Source organism: Fringilla coelebs (assembly GCF_963513975.1).
Source record: "Fringilla coelebs genome assembly, chromosome: 1".
NCBI classification, from domain to species: domain Eukaryota; kingdom Metazoa; phylum Chordata; class Aves; order Passeriformes; family Fringillidae; genus Fringilla; species Fringilla coelebs.
Window position 1 is genome coordinate 75,604,186 of NC_140028.1, and position 24,232 is coordinate 75,628,417.

The 24,232-nt window shown below is 40.5% G+C and overlaps 1 protein-coding gene across 1 annotated transcript in view; it reads left to right on the top strand.

The window, feature by feature from the left end:
• Positions 1–415: 415 nt before the first annotated feature.
• The window catches only part of FBXL7 (F-box and leucine rich repeat protein 7), a 170,699-nt gene continuing 146,882 nt past the window's right edge, over positions 416–24,232 (top strand). The window contains exon 1 of the mRNA XM_084203026.1: positions 416–462. Coding sequence (XP_084059152.1) covers positions 426–462 — 37 coding nt within the window. The 5' untranslated portion in view covers positions 416–425. The remainder of the gene's footprint in view (positions 463–24,232) is intronic.

Consider the following 24,232-nt stretch of genomic DNA (forward strand, 5'->3'; position numbering starts at 1 on the left):
GCCGCGGGGCGGCGGAGCCAGCGCCCGGAGGCCGTCCCGCCCGTCCTGCTTGTGGATTATAACTGGAGCCGCCTTCCTGGCCGGGACACCCCGGCTGGAAACCGGGGCGGGGTGGGCGCACCGATACATCGCATTTTTGATTCTTTCTCTTTTCAAGTTTTTTGTTGTCGTTGGGGGTTTTTTATTTGTTTGGTTGTTTTTGGTTTTTTTTGTGAGGTGGGGAAGGGAGGGTGTCGGCCACCCCGGCCACCCCAGAAGAAGCGGAGGAAGTTGCAAGGCTGCTTTGGACATGTCGCCGTGAGCGCTTTTGGAGGCTCTTCCCCCGGCGCTGCCCCGGGGCTGCGCTCCGTCAGCCGCTCGGCGCCCCGCGGTAGAGATGCTGAGCGGCGGCGTGGGAAAGCGGCGACGAGCATGAAGGCGGCAGGATGGGCGCGAACAATGGCAAGCAGTACGGCAGCGAGGGTGAGCTGAGCCGGGGGGCGGCAAGAGGGGCGCTGGAGCAGCGGCGGGGGGGTCGTGCCGGCAGGGAGGGGTGACCGGGCGGGGGGCGCCGCGGCGGGGTCGGGGTCCTCCTCTCCCCGGCCGGGACCGCTCCCGCCCGGATCCGCGACACAGCCGTCCGCTACGCCCCTTAAAAACACCCTTAATTTTTATTTTTTAGTTTCTTTCTTTTTTTTTTTTTTTTTTCAGTAAGTTTAAACTAAGGAGTTTAAATGCTGTCTCAGCTCATGATGTGGAGGCAGCGGCGCGGCTTGCTGTTCGAAGGCAGCTCGGGGGTTACGGCAGTGTTAACTTGGCCAAAAAAGTTGTAGAGCGCTCTTTGTAATCCTTTTTTACTCGTCTTTATATCCCAGGATCCTTATATTATGCAGTATGCTATATGACTGCTTCCTGTCTGAACAGAAAGAAAAAAATTAACCCCGGCAAGGGTTGGGGGGAGAGTTAATGTTCTCCAGCTGTTATCCATAGATTGTACTCCTGCAATTTCGCTTCAGTGAAACTTTAGTGGGCTTGGTTTTAGATATACAGGGCCTGATTCGTTCTTGTGGAAACCTATTAGTCTCGCTGGAGCTGCATCAGGGATGAATTTCAGCTGCTTTGCTTCTGGTGTGAAGGACTACTGGAACAGTCAGCTGGTGTCAGGCAAACCAATGGCATGTACAGAAAGTTTGTCTTCCTGCCAGCTAGTCTTCAACTTTCTTTAACTTCTAGCTGACTTCTATATGAATTGCCCTCCAAGTATTTAGGCAACACTGTAGGATGTATGCCTTCCCCTTGGCATATTGGGGGACCGTAGAGGATCACCACCACCCCCTTTGTTTGTTGTTGAGGATTTGTAGGTGGAGCGAGGGAGATGATCTTGTGGTCTGCTCCATTCTTTGGGAGTTCAGACAGCAACTGCCAAAGAATACACCTCTTGAATCCAAAATATGCATGAAGATTGTGTAAAGGAAAGGGGAAAGACGCCACTTCTAGAGCAGATTCTGCAGTTCCTTTCATTTATTGCCAAATGAGCTCTGCTTTTTGAAGAGTTGATGAAGTCAGATGCTTTAAGCTGAAGATACTCTTCCTGTCGTGGGGTTTCAGTCAATTGATACCATCACTAGAAAAACTCCTGCATAAATGGGGTGAGCCTGGAAGTTGCAATCAAAGCCTCCTTGGATTCCTCCTAAAAGGGGATATCTTAGTTTTTCACCAGAGTTGAAAGGGTCATCGTTGATAGTTCTGGTCATGCTGCTGGGAGGTGTTTACCTCAGTGACCAGAAGGTGTGGATGCATGCCTGATCTTTCTTGTGAATTCAGATGACTGAGTGCTTCAATAAATGTACAATTTTTGGGGAGGGACGTGACTGACACAGAGTCTTTTGCAGCCCTCAGTGAAGGGGAGATTAACTGTTCCAGAAGTACTTGATAGGCACTGTGAGGAAGAGGAGGATTAGTACTACCAGGGTATTCTTAGTTCACCTCTCTCCTCCATTCAGAGTGGGGATGGGATCCTGGGAGTGCACACTACGTGTGGCAAATTAATCTTTGCAGTGCAGTCTATTACCTGTCTTAGGTAGAATAGGTTTAAAGTTAAAATAGTCTTAAAAAATCCCCAAGCCCCACGACCAAAGCTTCATCATTGATGTGCCGCATGGATCGTGTTTCCTGGTAACTTCTATGCATCATCAGTTATGAGAAGCTTGGAGAAGCTCTCATACTAGTTTTGTTTCCTGAGTGATACAGAGGAGAACAAATTTAAACCTGATAAAGGAAGGCTTTTTTTTTTCCCCCATAAACTACTGGGGCTTTTGGTGCTTTTGGCAAATGAACCACTTAATTGCTGTAAAAACTTCCTTTTTAGAGTTACTTTTTACTAGGATTCGATTATGCTCGATTATGCTTTTCTGTGTACTTTAAAAGCAACCTGAATATCCATTTGGAAGTTCATTGAGTTGCATCTCAATGTTTTTAGCCTCAATCTCTGCAGGTTTTAGCCTGTTGGGCTTTGTAGGCTGATGCTGCACTATGGTATGTCATTTTAGGGGTGGAGAAAAGTTAGCTGAGCTTCTGGAAGGTTGTTTTGCCATTTACTGCTTGCTGATATCTTAGGTGGGATTTCAGGAAGACAACTGCAAATTATTTTTTAAATGGTTGGGTTTTTTCCACACAGCTTTCCTTTCTATCTGCTGTGGAACTGCAGAGCTTCATTAATTTACCCAAATTGGTTCTCATCTCAATGCTGGACAGATGCATCAGGGCAAGGACAGCTCTTGCTCAAGATACCACTTCTAAAATAGAGAGCTTTTATGACCAGGAAATTGGGCGTTACATGGATTGCTACATTGTTACACTACCAGCAACAAACTTTTTTTGAAATTCACATCTGTGCTGTGTATGCAGTAATCCCAGGCAGCCAAGCGTTTGTGACTGATCACATAAACTACACTGGACTGCCTTTATTTATTTGGTTGGCCAGGGCTTTATGGAAGGTGATTTTATTGGAAGCTACAATTGTCATGTTAAGGTGCACTGGACAGTTACATGTTTGAGCAGTCTAAATCAGGATATAGAGTCTGATCCATTAATTTAACTTTCTAAGGCTAAAACTTGCTCTGAGTGAATCTTAAATGTAAGTAAAACTTTTTACCTGAAAAATTATGTCATGATTTTTGGGACATGAACACAACACTCGTTTAAGAAATGATGATAAATTATATATAAACAAAACTTTGTTTACAGGAATTTACTTTGTCTAAAATGTAAAATATTAAATACAAGTTTACTTTCCTAGTTTTCGTTTGAACTTTTACAATAATTGTTATCAGGCAGACTATTCCTGGAAATCTGTTTACCTGAAAAATATGTGGAGTTGAGATTTCAGTCTTGTTGTAGTACGCAGTAGATTCACACTGAAGTGTTAAAGCTTGAGGTGAATCTTTCTGAATGTGTTCCAGCAGTTGTGTTTGAACAGTGCTGCTGTTTCTAATAGATCACTGGAGCAAGAAATCCACTTTATCATGGAGCAGAACTTGTAGGGCTTTTGCCTACACAGATAAACTGATGGAAATCATCAGTGACCTTAGCAAGAGTCTTACTGCTGTCTTTCACTTTCTTGCCATGGGGATAAATCATTCTATTTTCTCTCACTTGTTTAGCTCCTTGCTCAGTTTTTAAATAAGAGGAGGCCTTGTGTCTGATAGTGGACAGAGCAGCCTTTTGTTGTAGAAGCTGTCAAAAGTCAGGTGTTCTGCTTAAGGACCTGCCTTAAAATGCAATGCTGTTGCAGCTGACCAAACAAGACACTACTCATCATAACAGATGAGGGGCTGAATTGAAGGATGTTGCCCTTTAACTATTGCCAAGTTGATCAGACACCTTGGCAGTGTTTCTGTAATGTTTCTGCCCAGAAAAACCTTCTGTGCTGGGCATGAGGCTGGGTGGGTGCTGACAGTAGTGCCAGCTGTTGGCATGGAACCTTTGGGAAAAAGTTAACTGGATGCTGTCCCTCTTACCACCTGAGGCAGTTTCTCATCCTCAAGGGAAGGGCTTTAAAACTGCTTCTGTAGTACAAGGGATTGGCTTTGTGATATGAGTTGGAGGAATAATCTGTGTTATTACATATGAAAGCAAGCTGTGGCATTGAGATGAAATTGCTGCTTTGCAAAATAACTTTTCAACATGTCTTCTTCACAAGTGGCTTCTTCATTAAACTGAGACCTGAGTACCAGTCAAATTTGAGAGGAGCTAAATAATGGTACAAAATTTTGACAATACCGATGCTCAGACCAGATGAAGAATTGTCTTTTTAAGAAGTCAACTGTTTAGAATCCTGCAGTTATGGATAAAACATTCTTTGGGCATCTCCCGCACTTTCTCCATCCAGAAACTGGTCTAGAGAGGATTTGTGACAATGAGCTCCACTTGATGAACTAAAATGTATCATGAAAGACTTGATGTAACACGGGAGCCTGGTTCTGTAGAGAACAGAGGATGGCAGGGGAAAAACAGATGAAAGTGTGGGAGAAATAGGTGCAACAGCACCTTAGACAAGGAAATCAACATCCTTTCTGAATCATAGGCTTTGTTGACAAACTTTTTCTTTTTGAATCTGAATATTTAATGAGGGAAGATTTTACTGTAAACTCTTTAGGAATAACTTTCACTCTGTTCTTAGTTTGAAAATGTTCCTTCTTCAGACTTTTATTTGTGGTGTTTTCTACTCACAAACCACTTGGAGGGAGAATTCCTGTGTATATCCCAGAATGTGAGAGAACTTGAGTTCTGCTCAAGTAAGCACCAGCACAGAAACCTGCCTTTGTCATGAAATGCAGTTGCTAGAAAGCACAACATGGTTTCACAAAGGTGGTGTCAATTATGATGTGGTACCTGGTATACAGTAGCTAAAACTTCCCAGGAATTGCCAGCACGTAGCACTGTGAAGAAATGGGTCAGTCTGTGTTCATTTTGCAGTAGGTTACCCTCTCAAATCTGTCCCTTCAGCTGGGAAATGTGGTCAAGGTCTGCATTGAAGAGCCAGGCTTTCAGACAAGTCCTTTTTCTTGAAGGTGCTGTTGGACACTAACTCATTGTGAATGCTGTCTTTCATTTCAAATTAGATCTCTGCTCATTCAGTGATGTCAGGTGTTCTGGCGCACCTGAGATTGTGCATGGAAATCTTTTTCATCCAAAAGCTCTGGCATGCATGACCTATAGATTTTGCCATATGTTAGAATTTGTTTCTTCACAAAATGTTGCTGGATTTACTTCACATGCAGTGCTTATGCCAGCTGTGAAAAACAGTGTACCATGGTAGTCTTGCACTCTTTGTTTAAAGAGCTGAATCATAATAATTTACCAATTGGTGGTTAGAATCTGTGAAGCCTCATGGGAAATTTTAATGAGGGTAAGGGGGTAGGAAAGGCAATAAAGTAGCTTTTACTATATTACTTAATTACAAGGTTGTGACACCCCTCTGAGATATCTTCCCCGTGTACTGCATCTTCAGAAGCAAGGGCAGTTTTTCTTTCTGGTATTTATTATTTTCTACTCCATGAGGTTCCCAGGGTCAAGTGAAGAGTCTCATCAAGTTGGGTGCTAAAAGGCTCCTCGGCTGTGCATTTTTTTTCTCAGCTTGTTTTGACGTCTGAGTTGCATTTTCACATTACTATTTGACCTATTAAACATGAAGTTTAGTATATCACACTTACTGCTGTCTTACCTTACTGTTCTGGTGGGGTTTTTTGTTTGTTTTTTTTTTAACCTTATCATCCATGTGGCTACTGTAAACATTAGGGTGCTGCTTAATAGTGCTTTTGGTGTTGCACTTACTTATGTGATTGTATTCTACTTTTCGGTACTTGTCCAGTGCTGGTTCTTGCATTTAACCTGTGGCTGAATTTCACTCAGCTACCTTCAGAGAAACGAGACTTGCCTCTTAACAATAAAGTTGGGACTGGAAGTATAGCAGTATTCCAAATGTCAGTCCTTCAAGCAGTGTTGGTTTTTTTTTAAAGGGAATTTGCAGTCTGACAGTGGCCAACTGCTCTTAACCAAAAGTAATCTTCAAAAATGCTGCTTATGATGTTCATTTTTTATGTAACTGTCAGCTGAGCAATGCAAAATGATTGTGTGTATTTTGTGTTTACTCAGTTTGTCTCCAAAAAGTAAATTTGCTCTAAGCTCAGTGCTTATGTTGCATGTTGTTGTGTAGATCATATGGCAGGGGCAGCAGGAGGGTCGGACACAGCACTTAAGTGAGCTGCTCTGCTGCTGTCAGTTTTCCATAAAAAAGAATTTTCTTTTCTAAAAAAATGACCAGCCTGTATGTAATCCAAATGTGTGTTTATACACATGCACACAGAGATGTAGGCTTGTGAAAGTTGCTAATTTTATCAGTAGCTTTTTAGAAAGTAACTTAGTGACTAATATCCATGTTATTTCATAAAATGTTATTCTTTCATAAAATGCTTCTGGGACAAGGGAGGATCTCTTTTTTTTTTTTTTTTTAATAGATATTAGCTAACTAACTGTACTCTAGGGAGTTGTCTTTGACTTGGTTGGTAGCTTTGCATGGTGCAAGATTAACTGGATGCTCTTCTGTTTAATTAAAAAACAAAAGTTAACTGGTTGACAGTCAGAGTCCTGAATAAACTTTGAAGCTGGGGATGCATGCCATGGAAAGCTTCCAGCAGACCTGTCTTAGCTAAGGTAGTAGGAGTCCAAGACTTGCATATCCTCATCCTTCTTTTGCCCACTCACCAAAGGCATGGTAGGAGACAAGACTGCTTTGGGAACTTTTGTAAACTGAATTTGAACAAGCTGAACTTCATAAAAATCCAAAGTGAAGTAGATACTATATAATTCCTTGTGAGGGGGGGAAAAGTAAAAATCAACATGTATTCCAAATTGGGTGAGCAGTTTTAAGTCTAAACCGCTAATCCCAGAAAACTCCTCGGCAAACTTCATTTTCTGGCAGTTTCAATCTGTTGGCCACTTCTGGATTCCTTACTTCTGTGAACAATTCCTAACTAGGAATTGGTTTGCTCCTTCGTGTGTCTTGTTTGTGTTAGGAAAGTGATTGGCAGAAGGCAGTGGATGACATTTGAAGGTTGAAATGCACAAGTGGTTTATTTCTGCTCTTCATTTCATAGTTAGCTATGCCCTATTTTTTAATACAGGACATGTCCCTTGCTAAATTAGAACAACTATTTCATTAAGGAGTAGTGACCTTCAAAAGCTGAAAAACAGGTGGTGGGCTCCCAGTAAAATCTGTTCCTTGTTGATAAGAAGAAGAAATATGCAAGACTTTCTATGTGTATAGATGAGCAGCTTGTGATAGGATAGATGAGCTGCAGGACATTGTTATTCAAGTGCCATTTAGGTTGAGAACTCATAGTGTTGTACCTGACCTTGAGGGGGAAAAAGCTGTTAGTTCTGTCTGATCATACCTCTCATTTTAGTTCCAAATCTACTTGTGTCTTCTGGCACCAACGTGGCATTGAGAGGTTTGTGTGAGACCTCCTTAAAGGTGTTGAAGCACAAAGGAGGTGTTATCATCTTGATGTTGTGCTTGAGTTGGCTGTGTCCAGGCAGATATTTAAGGAAAAGATTCCAACTCTGTGCCAGTATCCAAACTCAACAAAAGTAATTTGTTGGCAAAATAGGTCTCTTCACCCTATATACTTTTGTGATCTCTGCCTTAAGTAAATGGGGGGAAAAATATCTTGGGGATTTTTTACCATTTTTTACCCTTGGAGTAAAATGAGCAACAGGAAGCTCTTTTTCATGCCCATGTTTTGGATCAGGAAATTCCTGTCTGCAATAAGTAAATTTGTCAAATCAACATCCGAAATCATGTGGCACTTTTCTTTCTGGGCGATTTGTGTACAAATGTGTATAATAGTTGCAGTAATGCTATATTGAAGTATTTTCAAGCAGCATTAGCTTGGAGGAAGGTGTTTTAATACTCTTTTCAGTTAAAAATTATCTTCCTCAATTCCTTCTTAGCTCCTGTAAAAAGAAAATTAAATGAAATTTGCAGATGCTATTATAAAAGGAGGTTGGCTGTCTTTTTGTTTGGTTGTTTTTTTAAAGAAAGAAGGAGGACTCCAAAACCACTGGCATAACATCCATGATGATTAACTAGGAAGAACCTCTTTTGATCAAGAGTCACACAACCTTGTTTCACAGTAAAAATAGAATTTGTATCAAATCTAGTTGTCACATGACAAGTGTAGTCTTGTCAGCTCATGGGGAGTCCAGACTTTTATTGCTTGTATGACTGCATGCATAATGGAGGAGCATGCCATCTATTTAAGGCTCAGATACTCTTTTGTTGCCAGATTGCACAAAATCCTCTTTCGATGTAAGTGGCTGCACAGAGAAGAGAAACTTGGAAATTTTTCTTAAATTGTGTAGTAATTACTCATGTGACTATTTTGTTTAAATCCTATCCTTGAGAGATAATAATGCTATTGTGGAAACAGACGAAAACAAAGTGCACTTCTATGAGAGCTTCTTATGGTGTTCATGGCTCTTGTATTATTTTGTCTCTGGTGAAATGATGGCTGTACTTGATCTTGTTCATCACTGGGAGGGCAAGACATCAAGGTCAACAGCTGCTCACCAACAGATGCACTCAACAGATGTTTTGGGGGTTTTTCTGTAGTACCTAGTAAAATGTATTTCTATTGCAGTTTTTCATTTGCCTTTTCTTTGACTCTTTATAAGGAAGCTGCTTGTGGCATCAACAGGGAGTCATAGAGTAGTTTGGATTGAAAGGGACCATTTTAATGTCATCTAGCTCAATCCCCCTGCAAGGAGCTTCAGGTTGCTCACAGCACCTTCCAACCTGACCATTTATGTTTCCAGGAATGGAGTATCCACCAACCTGTTCTAGTGTTTCACCACTGTCACTGTAAAATCATTTTTCCTTATATCGAGTCTAAATCTTTTGGTTTAAAACAAATGCTCCTTGTGCTATCACAACAGGCCTACTAGAAAGTCTGTCCACATCTTATAAGCTCTCTTTAAGTGTTGAAAGATTGCAATAAGGTCTGACAGGAGTCTTCTCCTCTCCAGGCTGAACAGCCCCAACTTTCTCAGCCTGTCCTCATAGAAGATGTGCTCCAGCACCCTGATCATTTTTGTGGTCCTCCTCTGGACTTGTTCCAACTGGTCCATGTCTTTCCTGTGCTATGGTCTCCTGAGCTGGATGCAGTACTCCAAGTCTGGTCATGCATAATTTTTTTTTTAATAAGGTTGTGGAAACAATAAGCTATTGCTTTATTATGTGGTGAAAATTGTTGATGTACTGTTACAGCTTGAGCTTTTAGAGTTTTTGAAACTTCAGGATATACTAAAAGAGGTGTAAGAAAAGCCTTGTAGGATTTCAATTCCAGATAGCCATGCTAGCATCAAGTTGAAGCTAACTGTATGCTCTTCTATGTCAAGAATATCTAGTAGCTGGCCTTCCTCCTCAGGTTCATGTATGGCTGTCCTCTTTTGTAGCCAACAAGCCTGAAGGTCCTCAACTATTTTTAGCATGATTTCAGAATATGGGTGATCTTAATCCAGAGCCTCTTGCTGTGAAATTTTTATGGTTTTGGTATACTGAACTGCCAGTGAGGGTCTGTACAGACAGTAAAATTACATTCCAGCCTTTTCCAATCAACTCTTGGCCATATTTAATGTCTGTAGAGCCTGAAGTACACAAATGCAAAGACTGGAATGACACCTCTGGAGATCTCTAATCCAACCTGCTGCTCAAAATGAAGCCAAGGAGAGCAGGTTCCGCACAATATTGTGCCATCAGATTTCTTAGCACCTCCAAAGATATTAGAATGCCCCTGAAGATATTACTAATGCTCCTAAGGATAATATCCCCTGAGGATATTATTTATGCTCCAAAGCAGTCTGTTCCTGTGCTCAGTCCTCTGCAGCTTTTAAAAAGAAAAAATGCTTTAATATTTAAATGGAAATGCTCATGTATCAATTTGCAACCTTTGCCTCGTGTCTGTTCACTGTCTCTCATGGAAGAGATTCTGTCTTTACAAACTCTCTCTTCTCCAGGTATTTATACACAATGATAAGATTTTGTCCAAGTCCCTTCTTCTCTGGAGTAGTGTTCTAGCTCTCTGAGTATCTTTCTGCCTGGCCTATCTTTCTGCAGCTTTCAGTTTTGTCTCACTGTCCACTTAGCTAGACTGTGCTTCATCCATTTGTCTATGAAGGTGGTATGGAAAACAAAAGTTGGGAAGCTTTGCTGAAGTCAGGATAAACCACTCGTGTACTCCCCTAGTGCCAGTTGTTTCCTTATTGATGTCTGTCGGGTTGGGCAAGCATTGCTTCCACTTATAAATCCCTGATAATGTCTTCCCATCACCTTCTTGTCTTGGAAATATTTTCCAGGAAGCTCTGTTTTTTGTCCTGGTTTGAGGTGAGGCTGACCAGCATGTGGCTCCCTAGATTGTCCTCCAAGCTGTTTAAGAGACAGGGGCATCTTTTGCTTTTGTCCAATTCTCAGGAACCTCTGCAGTAATTGAGTGACCGTGCCATGACTTTGATCATTACCAGTGCCATTACCAGTGCACTCCATTAGATCTCATGGATTTGTGTCTGTCCAGTTTGGTTAATGTTCCCTAGCTCCATCTTCCTGTACTTCTGCTGGTTACTTATGTTTAGAAAAGCTACTGCTGGGCTTTCAGAAGCAGTAGAGTACAGCTGTAGCAAGTTCTGGCAAGTGTGAATGCTGTGTTGCAGTAGTTGAGTATCCCTAAACAGTACTCTGTAAACTTGTCTACAGCTGGTTTGGAGTTTTTCAGCTATAATTTATTTTTACCTTATATTATTAATGCTAAAAGTCTTCATTTCTACTGGATAAAGAAACTCACACTTTCTCAATGACTACGCTTTCTCTTGGCAGAGAACAGATGAAATAAGAAGAATACTCCCAAGAGCTGGTAGAATCTGGCTCTGTGGTTTTTTTGTTGCTGTTTCTGGCAGCAGCAATGGTCTGTACTTTCCATAAAAGCTTCTTCCACGGAGTTTTGCTTGCTTCAGGAGGAACAGCTAGCCCAGGATAACATTTTTTTTTCTCTCCTAGACAATAAAGATTGTTACTTTAATTAATAAAGTTGTAGTAATAATAAGAAATCAGTTCTGCCATGTTCAAATTGATGTAGCCATGACTAGTAAAAATACTATTCTACTGGTGTGAAGGTTTACTTCTTTCCATGTAGTCTAGGATTGAATCAAAGATGAGTTAAATCCCCCACTTAAGTTATAGAAGGTTAATATTCAGGTTTAGAAGAAATGCCTTACTTTTCATATGTGAAATGATGAAATATGGTTGTCTTAAATTTCCTTCTGAAAGCAATCACTACCAGACAATGTGGGTAATTTTAATCCTCTAAAGTGCTAGTAGGTGCTTCTCAGTTAAGAGTCTTCTATATAAAACTAAAGTTATGTACAACACAATGGGTTTGGGTATTGCTATGTCTGAAGCTACTTGGCAGTTGAATTTGCATTTTGATTTTAGTGCCAAAAAGCTACCTCTCAGTAATTCACCTCTTAATGTTATCTATTCCTTGAACATTTGTTTTGTGTGGGAGAGGGAGTAACTTTCTAGAAAGGTAGAAGGTTCTGTGGTATCAGAGCTAGAGTCACAGTGCATGAATCAAAATGTTCCAACGTGAGATTTTAGGGGTGACTTTTTAAAATGGTTTTTCTTTCTGTTTGTATGTATAGACTAGACAGCATAGTCCAGTCTAAAGTTTTCTTTGGCACTCAGGCAGGAGCAGAATATTTTGATTATGTCTTCATTTCTCTTGGGAAATTATTGCTCTTTACTCCCCTGTGGGTGTACCTTTTGTTACCCTGCGTGGTTGTCTTTATGGAAAAACACAAATGCTTGTGGTGAGTATTTATTTCTCTTGCCAGGAACTAGTGGAACAAAGGTGAATGTGAGACTTCCTCTCCCACAAACAATTACTAATTTTTCCTGCTTTAACTCTGGTTTTAAAAGGCTCCATGTGAGAGCCTTTCTTGTATCTAAGAAATAATCCAGCTGTGAATTGGCTTTATCAAGAGGTTGCACAGAAACTGTGAATAAGGGGAAGGACTAGTTTCTGTTTTGTTGTCCAGGAATTTATTGATTTAAATGTAGTTTTGATTTAGGTCTTTGATAATGGTGCAATTTGCTTCTCATCGTGCAAGTACATAGTATGGCAAGTTGTATTTATCTCTGCAAGAGCTGAACTGTGATGACTGCCCAGCATCTTTGTAATGGTACATGTTTCCATAGCGTGTGTCAGGTAATGGAGTGGAATTGAGCATCTTTATCGCTTACCTTTTTTTTTTTTTGAGCACAGGATTTGGCAGCAGAAGTACTACTTCTGAAGCAGAAGTAGGATTGTTGCAGTTGTGTTCCTTTCTGGGTTTCCTGCTTTCATTTTGCCAGGCCTCATTTTCTATGGAAAACCAATTCTTGCCCTTCTGAGGATAAGATCTCCTGCTGCCCTTTGCCTTGCCATGTCTGTCACTGAAGTGTAGGGTTTCTTCATTAAGTCCCTACTTGAGCAAAAACATTCCTAGAAAGTGAAGTTTAGTTTCCCCAGGATTAGAGTCTAAACCAGAACAAGTCTAGTCAGATACAAGAGCCTTTCACACAGCAGTTGGCCGTCAGTGGTTGTGTGGTTTGTGCCTTTTCAGCACCAATCAGTCCTACCCATGTTTTCCTGAATATTCCTAACTGAGGTATTGGCACTTGACTAAAAGGAGTGTGGTAGGTAGGACACAGAGCCTGGGCTTTTTGTTAATTGAGTCATACTGATAACAGCCTTGTTGCTCATGCTAGCCATCCATGGTTTTGAGAAAATATAAGACAAATTGTGAAGGATTCTGCTGATTCAGGATGCGTTTTCAAGTCAAGGTCAGCTCTTTAACTATGCACATGGGGGAAAGAAGGATCATTGCACAATCCTGCTTTAACTCTGTAGATGCCAGCTAATGGGTGTGAAGTGTGAACAAAATCCCTGTAAAATCAGTAGAACTTGTGTAAAACTTTCTTTTTTTGTAGGCTTGACCACAGGTGGTTTCAGGAAAAAAAAACAAAACATGTAAACTCAATTACATATTCTAGAGTCTTGAGTCTTACAGCTGAAAGTACAAAGAGGTGGAGCTGCAGTGTTTTTTCCTGGGCCATACAAGAGATATTCATCAGGTACCCAGTAGAAACTTAGCTTAAATTAAAAAGAAAATGAATGAATACTCTAAGGATAATAAGCAGAATTGTGTCACTAATGAGTCATCTGGTGAACTTGATGTTCTTAGTGGTGTGTTTTTGGATGACAGAGAATGGTGGAGGAATAGTGAATTACATGTAGTATTCTCTGCTATTCTCTTCTAAAACAATATCAAAATTGAGTTTACTTCAGTTTTGAGAAAAGAACCTTATCTTGTGGTTGTCCTTTGGAACAAGAGCTAATGCTTTTTAAAAAGGGAATTTTAAATAAGGACTTAGTATTTTTTTTAAGTCCTCCTTTCATGATGAAGCCATGAAAAGTTAAAAAAAGCCCCACTTAATATGTTAATTCTTGTCTGTTGGCTTTGCATTTCTCTGCCAGAGGGTTGAAGTCCTGTGTTAGTGATACCTGGACTGCACATAAGTAATAACACAGGCTTGCAGAAATCAAAAATGAGAACAGAAATACCTGAGCAGAAATATTCTTCAGGGAACTGGCCTTAATTTTAATTTCTGACCATATACTGGAAATGGTGTATATTAATGCCACACAGTGTGGTTAATACTTTGACCTTATTGTTTACCTGTGTAGTGTATCTTTAAAAAAATATGGTATCTACAACTTTCTCAGAGCCTCTAGTTCTTCTTAGTATATGTTCTAGGTTAATGGAATTTCTAGAATTGTAAGCTCTAGAATTCCAATAAGAACCCTCAAAGAGTTTTTCAATCTAGTTCTAGTAAAATGGCTGTGAAGAGTTAAGGCTAAGATTATGATTTTCAGTGTTGTGTAACCAGCACTGATTTTTGTGACCTAAAAAGGATAGCTTATTTCTGAAATATTTCATTTGAGGAATTGAACTGTATTTTTGTTACTTTTTAAATTTAAAACGCAATATTCAGATAAGGACGATGTACTGTTTGCTTTTAGTAAAAGATGCAAAAAACCAAGCACAAGTAATGCAAGAATGAAGTGTGTTAAGGAGATTGGAAACTAGACCACTGTATTTTCTTTGAGAATGTCTAGCCACATTAGTTAGCCAGGAAAGCCATTAAATCCTGACTATCTTCTGAAATGTGTCAGCTGAGCCCTGATAATTCTGGTTGCCAGCAGACCAGAAATCAACTAATTGCATGTTTTATAAACAATTTACCATAACACTAATGCTTGGTGTCAATATATATTAATGTAGTGAATTGACCTGACCCAGTGAAATGTGACAACCCTACCCTTCAGTAGGGCTATGCCCTCTGGAATGCTGGTGCATTAAAATTCTTTCATTGGTGTAATGTGTTCTTAGCTTGCTGAGTACCAGCTGCAATAAGCTGGGTATTCCCCTAGGATTTTTTGGTGGAATGTTCTGTGGTGGAGGAGACGGGGGTGCTGCGTCTGAGCAGTGGCAGAGTAGCTGCTCCAAAGTGGAGCTGTGCAATCACGGCTTTGATGAGCTGAAACAGGTTTGTTGCTGTCGACCATTCAATAAAGGACTGACTTGGATCTTTCTCTTGTGCAATAGGTAAAAAGAAGTACAGTAGCTTAATGTTATCTTTCCTGCTTGGCAGTAGTCCAAGGCATCTCAAGGGCCTGGCATATCAGATGATCCTTCAGTCCTTGCCAAGGAAGTTGGAAAGAGTATCACTGGTTTTTTGGGTTTTTTCGCTTGAAGATTGACTCTCTACACTAGACACAAGAAAATTTCTCTGAAGAGGTTGCATCAGTTGTGAAGAGTAAATGGACAACTTTCCCTATCTTATATTTCATCATTGATTTGCCACTTAAACAAGGATTTATTCTGAAGGGTAGTAGATTTATGATTTGTTAACGCTGTATGGATAGATAACACCATTTAGATAAGTGGCACAAAGGTTTCCAAAAGTATTTTAAAGAGAGTTTTCCACTTGAATTACTTCCTGTGCTATCTTGCTGTCTAAACTACTATGTAAGCTCTGTGACCATGTTGGAAGCAATTAAGGATTAGTAAGAAAGATGCTACCATTGTTCCAGGTAGGGCTTTGAATGTTTGAATGAAGTTAAGAACAGAACCGGTAAGGAATTGATCTAGAAGCTGCCAAAGGAATTTGTAATTTTGGGTCAAATCTGGTATTGCTCCTTCAGGAGCTGCCTCTCAAATTGTTTCTCTGTAGCTGAAAGCAAACTCCAATCTAAGATTAGTCTGGATTCACCTTAATGTGTTCTGAGAGATGAGCATCAGTTGTCTCTGATCCTTAGAGTCAGTAAATCCAGTTGCCTGCTGCCCTCTTGTAAAATCTGACAACAGTTCCTCATAGTTCAGTAACTCTTTGCAAAGCCAGTAAAGCCTTGGGTGTGCTCCCATGTGCAGATGGTTGGTTGGTGGCAGCAGCTGCTTGACTCTGTGCAGCTCAGGTAGTACTTCTTTCTGCTTTGGTGTCATTCAGACTGGCCAGAATTTTTTAGCATCCTGAAGAATTTTCCATTACACCTCCTAATCACTTTTGAGTAAATTATGAAGTGGCTAAGAGGTTATTCATCCTTTGCTTAATGGCACAGCTGTCTCTTGAGTATTTCTGTTCTGCTGTGTGGTTTTGAGGAGAAGTATGGGAGAGTGGGCACTGTAAGTGCTTGTGTTATTTTGAAAATGCGTCTTGGGATCCAGACAAAAAGTAATGTCTGGAATATTTCTGTTTATTGTCTGTGAGAGGCCCAGGAAATAGGAAAGGCCAGCTGAATTATAGCAGCCAGCAAACTCCTCTGAAGCAAAGGAAAATTTAGGAGTGACAGAACTGGGCCTTGCTGCCCACTGGGTCTGTGTTGCACATTCCTCATAAATCTAGTGGCAGAACTGGATCAAGGCTCCTTCATTCTAGAACAACAGAGGGGAAATGAAGTTAGAGTTTCAGTGCTAGTTTATCAACTAGAAAAGAGAGAAACATTTACTTCTCTCACCCCAAATCTCCATAATCTGTAGGTGAGTTCTCAGGAAGGCACCAGACCTGCCGGAAAGCTTGTAGGCAGAATTTTCTCCCACTTTCACTTAGAATAAATGGTCATTATTTTCTTTTGCTAGTTAGAGTTGCAGATGAAAGTGGAGGATGCTAATGACAGATATTCTAAGTGAGGAAATTGCTGTAAAATGCTGGATAATCCTGTACTGTCCCAACTAATTGGGAATCTAAAATCTTGGCAAAAGTTCTCCTACGTTGCTGTAAAGATAAGTAACCTACCAAGTCTGTGAGTCCTCTCACCTCAAGGCAAAGATGTTTGCATTTTCAACCTTCTGTTTTCTTGCAGCTTAAACTGTCCAATTTTTAGCTTAAACAGATCTGTGAAAAAAAAATTAAATCTGGGCATTTGGCCATAGTAAACAAATGTGAATTGCTATTTCTTTGAGTGTTTAATAACAATAAGATGAATTGTTCCAAAGTACTTTATGCCTCATTCATAGCAAAGTACTACCTTTATTTTAAAATATTGTTTGCACATGTGTAATGTAAAAATGCTCTTTAGACTTGAAGATCTTTATTTTTGGTTGATCTAAACTTATATGGTGATTGATTCCTAGGGATTCATTGTCATGCTTTCTGCTAACCCAGGACGTGTCCTTGACCTGTGAGAATGTGCTGCTCTGGGGCTGCTTGCCTTCCTCTGTACCATGGCAATTTTAGAGTTTTGTCCTTCAGAGCAGTCCTTTTTTGTATGGGTTCTCACTGGAAAGGGACCCATACATGTCCCTTGTTGGACTCTTCATGTTGTGCTGTTGTATTTGTCATGGAGTTAAATCCCAATCCTTTGCTTTTATCCCAAGAAACGTGGTGCATTGTTTGTGTAGGTGATGATCGTCTGTCCAGGCTGACAACTCGGGGTTTGCACAGTATTTCTGTGTGTCCCCCATGCTTTAAATGAAACTCTCTATGGCAGCTGTCAGCAGTGGCAGAAGTAGGAATCAGAAAAAAGGGTCTGTATGGCCAAGACTGCTTTGTCTAAAGACACTCCTGGGAGTACCTTTGTGTAGAACCTAAAATACCTGAACTGGGCTGAAACAAAACCCCTGGTAACCCGGTAACCCTTCATGACTTCTGAGCAAAGAATAGTTTAATGGAATCATGTCAAGAGTTAATAGACAGAACCTGTAAGCTGGAATTGTACATTCTAGAAGTGTGACTGGTATCTGAAGCAAGAATGAGAGATAAGTGTGTGCTCTTTTCTTGTTAGGTCTTCATTGCTCCTTATTTGAAATGCTACAATTCTCTTGACTACTGTTGTCAGTAGAAGTGAAAAGCTGCAGTCATATTTTGTGTTTAGAAATGAAATCCTGCAAATTGTGATCATTCATCACATTTTTTTAGCTAAAAACATTTGTTTCTGACACCTTGTGGTTGAGCCTCAGAGCAGCAGCAATATGAGAAGTTTCATTAAGAGAGCATTTTTTTCCTTGCTGTTTAGTCACAGAATGGCCTGGATTGGAAGGGATCTTAAAGATCATCTAGTTCCAACCCCACTGCCATAGGCAGCAACACATTTTGCTCACCAGATTGCTCACAGCTCCATCCAACCTGTCCTTGAACACTTCCAGGGATGGGGCATCCACAGCTTCTCTGTCCAGGCAGCCTCACCACGCACACAAGAGAGAATTTCTTGCTAATATCTAACCTAAACTTGCTCTCAGTCTGAAACCATTCACCCCTGTCCTGCTACTACATGCCTTTGTAAAAATCCCTCTCCATCTTTCTTGGGAGCTCCCTTCAGGCACTGAAAGACCACACCTAGGTCACCCTAAAGCCTTCTCTTTCCCAATCTGGTTCCCAATTCCCAACAAACCCTATTCTCTTAGCCTTTTGATTTGATGGGTGGGCTGTCAGAAAGATAGAGCTGCTTTTCTAGCCCTGTTCCAGTAGTGCAGCCTTGCTGAGTGACAGTGTATTAACCTACTTGTGTGATCTACTCCTCTCATAATGACAAAATTAATTGAAGCTCCATGAATTTGCAGTGAACTATGAAAGTGAGCTGAGTTTGCAGTGAACTACTCTAGGCTTCTGGAAATGGAGTTTTTGTCTCATGGATAGTACATCTCTAGCTATTGGATTTACGGACCATAAGAAATAAAGCTGCATTTTTTCCAAGCTTTTTATTTTTCCTGCATAAGCATTTTTATTGTTCATCTGTTTTTAATAGCTCTCAATAAGGGATGGGTTTTATATTTACAGTAAAAGCTTTGAAGCATATCATTGTTTGAGTTCATCTTACCCTGAAATAGCTTATTCTGAAATACTTTGCTTGTATCACCCTGTACTGTAGCTCCAAGCCCTGACTTAGACTTGGTGGGTCCAACTGGGGCAACTCTCAGTGAGAATGATGGTGAGTCTGAGCATCTGTTAGCTTTTAGAAAGCACCCTTGTTCTTCTGGAGGTTTCTACTTCAGAACAATTAGACTACTTTTTAGACAGAGGGTGAACCTAGAAGGAAAGCCAATCTGCCTGCTGGGTATAGCTGTAAGCTCCCATAGTTTTAGTTCCCCAGAGGAAAGGGCATTTTTAAACTTAGTCTGTAATAGTTCCCTTGATCAGGTAAGGTGCCATCCTTTTGTTGCTGGTGTAATTGTCTAAACTGTGATTCTCATCCATGTAGAAGCGTTGCACAGGAAGAAATTCCATTGCTAATGGACATTGCTTCTTCAGCAAATTTCTGACGTTGGTCTGGTCTGTGAATTTCAAATAACTTGTGCAGAATTCCTTTATGGACTTGAAGCCATTCCAGGAGTTTAAAAAAAGAATAGAATTGTGGTGTCTGTTTCCTCCTTCGTAAGGATAGAAGACAGGCAAATGGACACATTTACTGTCTGTGATTATTGGCAGAATCCTGCAAAAAGCAGATTTTGTAGCTTGACAACAGCTGTGACTCAAAGCTGCCTAACTTGCTTGTCTCTGTTTGTAATTATCTAATCCTGCTTAGGCTTTTTTTTCCTGAATACTGTTTTTTGTATGGTGAGTATTTCCTGCAGTAGAGGACTAATACAGACTGAGGGCCTTTCCCATCACAAGGTAGGATGCTCCAAACCTAAACAAATATCTGGTATTAATGTCTTGATTTCTTCTGACTTGTTCTTTAGGTCATATTTCTCTTTAGGCCTAATGAGGACTGTTGTTGTCTTCTGGCCTATGCTCTTAAAAGAAGAATGCTAAGTACTCTAAATATTTTAGTTTCTTTACTTAAAGCTGAATACTGACAACATCTGCTGCTCTTTCTCAAGAAGAATTCTTGTTATCAGCCTGTTTGTTCGTGTTTGTGTCTCCTGGCATGAACAGCTCCTGATAGCTGGCTGTCAGATACCCACAGGCAATATGGCTCTGCTTCCCATGTCAGGGAATCTGCTGGATGCTCTGGATTATATGGAGCAGCTTGGACTTGGAAACACTGACTGTTCATCTCAAATTGGCAAACAACTCTAAAAAGTGATTCAAATGGGGAGAAACTTGTTCAGGGTAAGCAGAGAGGAAACTTGGGAGTGAGAAGCTTATAATCTACATGCAATGAATTTTAGGTATGCTATTGATTTTGTCATTCTGGAAATACAGAATTTAATTAAATGCCATGTCTTTATTAAGCTGAAGTACTTGCATGACTTACCAGTCACTGATTATTTTCTACATGGATCAAAGTTTTATTTGTTATGAGAATTGCCTGGGTTAGTTCCAAAAAGTATTAGTGAGATGTGGTTCTCGCTTCATATACAAATACAAAATTGTTAAGAAACAATTAGAGCAGTGACTGAGGTCACTTGGTCTGTTCACCCTGGAGGAGGTTAAGGGGAGATCTCATTGCAGTTACAACTTGCTCATGAGGGAAAGAGGATGGGCAGACACTGATCTCCTCTCTGTGCTGACCAGTGACAGGATCCAAGGGACTGGCTTGAAGTGGTGTCAGGGGAGGTGTGGGTTGGATATTAGGAAAAGGTTCTTCACCCAGAGGGTGTTTGGGCACTGGAGCAGTTTCCCAAGGAAGTGGTCACAGCACCAGCCTGACAGAGTTCAAGAAGCATTTGGACAATACAGCACATGGTGAGATTTTGGGGGGGTCTTGTGCAGGGCCAGGAGACAGACTGATGATCCTTTTGGGTGGCTTTCAAACCAGCATATTCTGTGATTCTATAGAACATGGAAAATGACAGCCTAAAGTAGATGTAGCAGTGTGGCTAGGTGTTCAGAACTTTTTTCAAGCATGCATTCAGACTTCCTGCCATGAGAAAAACAAGGTAAATATTCTGCTACTCTTAAAAGCAAAGCATATAATTTTTTGTTTGGTGATCTGCTTAGTTATGGCTTCTGTTAGAGTGTCCTTGCTTGGAGGCTTGCTTTTATTATGAGGTTTCTGTTGATGTTCTTGTCCAAGTCATCTATAGCAGGCACAGGACCCAAAAGCTTAAGCATTCTTTCTAGGCATTTTAAGACTTCTGCTAGTCAAGTTGGCAGCAGTCTGTGTGAAGTCCTGATAGTAATTTGTTGTCATTCCTAGGGATTTGCTTATTCAGTTGTGCAACTGCCCAACACATCAAATGTTATCTATTTATCATGGTTGCTTCTTTTTTAAATATGGTTTTTCCTCAAGGTGGCCAGGAAGGCCAATGGCACCCTGGCCTGTATCATCAATAGAGGGGCCAGCAGGACAGGGCAGTGATCGTCCCCCTCCTGGCACTGGTGAGGGCACACCTTGAATCCTGTGTTGAGTTTTGGATCCCTCGCAACCAGAAAGACATTGAGGTGCTGGAGAGGGTCCAGAGAGGAGACACAGCTGGTGAAAGGAGCACATGTCTTATGAGGAGCAGCTGTGGGAGCTGGGGTTGTTTAGTCTCAAGAAAAGCAGGCTCAGGGGGGACTGTACCACTCTCTACTACTGCCTGAAAGGAATGTGGAGTAAGGTGGGCATTGGTCCCTTCTCCCAGGTAACAAGTGATAGGATGAGGGCAAATGACCTCAAGCTGTGCCAGAGGAGGTTTAGATTGGATATTAAGCAAAATTTCTTCACAGAAAGAATTGTCAAGCCCTGGAATAGGCTACCCAGGGATGTGGTTGAATCTCCATCCCTGCAGGTATTTAAAAGACTTGTAGATGTCTCAGTTGGGGATATGGTTTAGTACCAGGCTTGGCAGTGTGAGGCTCATGGTTGGAGCTGATGATCTTAAAGGTCTTTTCCAATTTCTAAATGATCGTATGTTTTTGTGGTGATATGGATAACTACACGGACCCCAGTATTTACAAATACAATGAAGAGCTGCATCTTAGGGGTATGTTTTTCTAAAGGCAGTCAGAGCAATTACAGAGAACACATAGCATTAATTGTAACACTTTTCATTTCTATGAGGGTGTCCTTGGGTAGCTTTTGATGCAAATAGTGTTTCTGGGCTGCTAGGGATATGTAGACTGTAAAGTGTTAGTAATATTAATGCTCACAATAATTTGCATATAGTAACTCAATTAAAAAGGTCCAGTTAAAGATGCTGTCCTTTAAAGAAAATATTAAACCTTTGAAATTAAAGAAATATAAGCATATATATTCTTAATGTTAAAATTTGGCATTGGAATGCAGACAGGCATTGTGACTGTTTCTGAGTTAGTTTGTAAGCCAGCTGGGGAAAGTGTGACATTAAGCATACTGTAACCCATTCTGAAGTCAGATTGTAGTTAGAACTTTCCATGGTTCTTTAAGAATTCTGACTCAGCTGTAAGTACAAATCGAAATATTATAGCTGGTAGCCAAACAATGCAGATCATTCATTAGAACATGCATAGTTAAATAATTTTTTGATGGAAGGAGACTGAGAGGAGGAACCTTCTGAGATGAGATCTGACACCCCTGCCTTGCTGGCCCTAAGTAGTGTAGGTTTTGTATAAGCAAGTGTGGTTCTCTGCTCAGTTCAGGTGTTTCCTGTCTTGCCTGACACAGTACTTCTCTACTCTATGTGTAGCAGGTTAGCAGTGGTCTTTGGTGAAAACAATTTCCAGAAGCCTCATCCAAAATGTGGTGTACAGAAACAAGTGTTTGCTAAAGGTCATCAGGGCACCCTTTGCCTCTTGCTTAGGTAGAATGAAAATTACTGGCCTGATGGCCCAGGAATATATTAATTGTGACAGGAGTAATTGCATTCATAATGCATACCAGCTTCCAAGGTGTCTTCAGTTCAGCTGTGTTTTGAAATCATTACAGTCATACGAATTTTGGCAGCATGGAGGTAGTAGGATTTTTGTGGAGAATTGTAGCATCTACTTGTTAAAAATGTCTGTTTCTTCAGAGTTAATATGACTACACATATAACAACTTAAAATCTGGTGTGTCACATCAGATTAAATTTGAAATTTAGTGTTTGCTACCATGTTTTAGAAAAATATATCCTTGTCATGTGAACAACTCATGCTGCAGATATTGTGTACAGTAGAGAAACTTTTAAAAGCTTCCAAATTCCCGTAAATTTTTGTTTGAGCATGAAGTGTGCTTGACAGTCCAACCTCATATATTCCCTGTAAGGTGCTTTGGAAACTGCTCAATTTAATCAGTTCTCGTGGCCAAGCATACAAAGTTTTTGATATATTTGAAGCTCTACAGGGCTTGTATACTATGATCAGGTATTAGTAAAAATGTGGGTTAGCTTTAAGGTAAGTAGTTTAAATTTCATAGCATTTCAATTCCTTTAGCTGCAGGTGTTATTGCTAAAATTGGTTTGTGGCCTTTCTTTTAGTTGTTGGGATTTGTTTCAGTTTTTGGGTTTTTTTTGGGCTGATTAGCTTTCAATTTTTACATGTGGAAGTATAAATCTTAGTTGGCCAACTTCAAGTTCAAGTCCATTTTTATGGGGTTGGACAATAAATCAGTCCTTGTGTTCTTGATCTTGGTAGCAACTGTTCTATTTTTTCTTTAATAAATTTTTAAAGGGAGAGGAGACCTTTGAAAATGGATTTGTGACATGTTTGGTGTCTTACTTTTCTCTCCAAATACTATCAAAGAAAGTTTAATGCTTGTCAGCTCACAGACAGGAAGCTGTAAGGTTTTGTGATGCTTGCAGTAATAGTTGTCATTATGTTGAACATGATGCTGCTGGGTTAGGTTTTAAAACTTTCTCAAGCTGAATTTTAATGTAAAACTGCATCAAAACCAAGCATACATCACTTTTAGTTCCTTAATAAAAGCCAACTCTGCCTTGTGTTGTTTTTTTAATGCTTCAGAAAGCAATTACTTCTTCCAAAAGGCAGTGTCTTCTACTCGACAGTACCTGCAGGCTCACTGCAGCCCTTGGCTGCCTCACCTCCTTTTCCCTACTGCCAGTAGTCCTGGCCAGCCTGTCTCCTGAAATGAGATGTCTTTGGGTGAACAGAACTTTGGTTGATGTGAAGAACACATAGTGAGGTGTTTTCAAGAGGGAATTGCAAAAATGGTGATGTTACTGGTGGCATTTCCTCAGAGACCTGTCTTCTCTAACATTTTGATTGATGACTTTGAACTAGATGAGCCAGCAATGTGTGCAATGATGGGAAACATTCTTACTGCAAAAGGACCATAACAGAGCATGTTGACAGAACTTTTTGAAGTGGTAAAAGTAGAAATGGCATGAACTCACTGGTGCAAAATACTGGGTAGTGCAGGGAAGAGACCATAACAGTAAAACTTTTATTAGGCATCTCATTCATTGGGGGCAGCTGAGGAGAAGGGATCAAGAGTGGACTGCTAAACTGGCCATGGATTGTCAGCTTGGCATAGCATGGAGATGGGAAAGTCTACTGTACATCAGGGAGTGTATTTGCAATGAGAGAATACTGGAACCTGCATAAAAGGCCCTATTTAGAGGGCCAGAATGGTAATATTGATCTAAACCAGAAAACCTGCAGGAAATTGCCACTAGAGTGCTTGGAGGTATTGGGAATGGTGTCTTACACGTTAGGCTGCCTTTAAGGCTGTTGTGTTCAGGACCATGAAACTCAGAATGGGTCTTGTTTCCCAGAGGTAGAACAGAGTTCTGGGGGGATGTGCTTGCTTCATGCTTC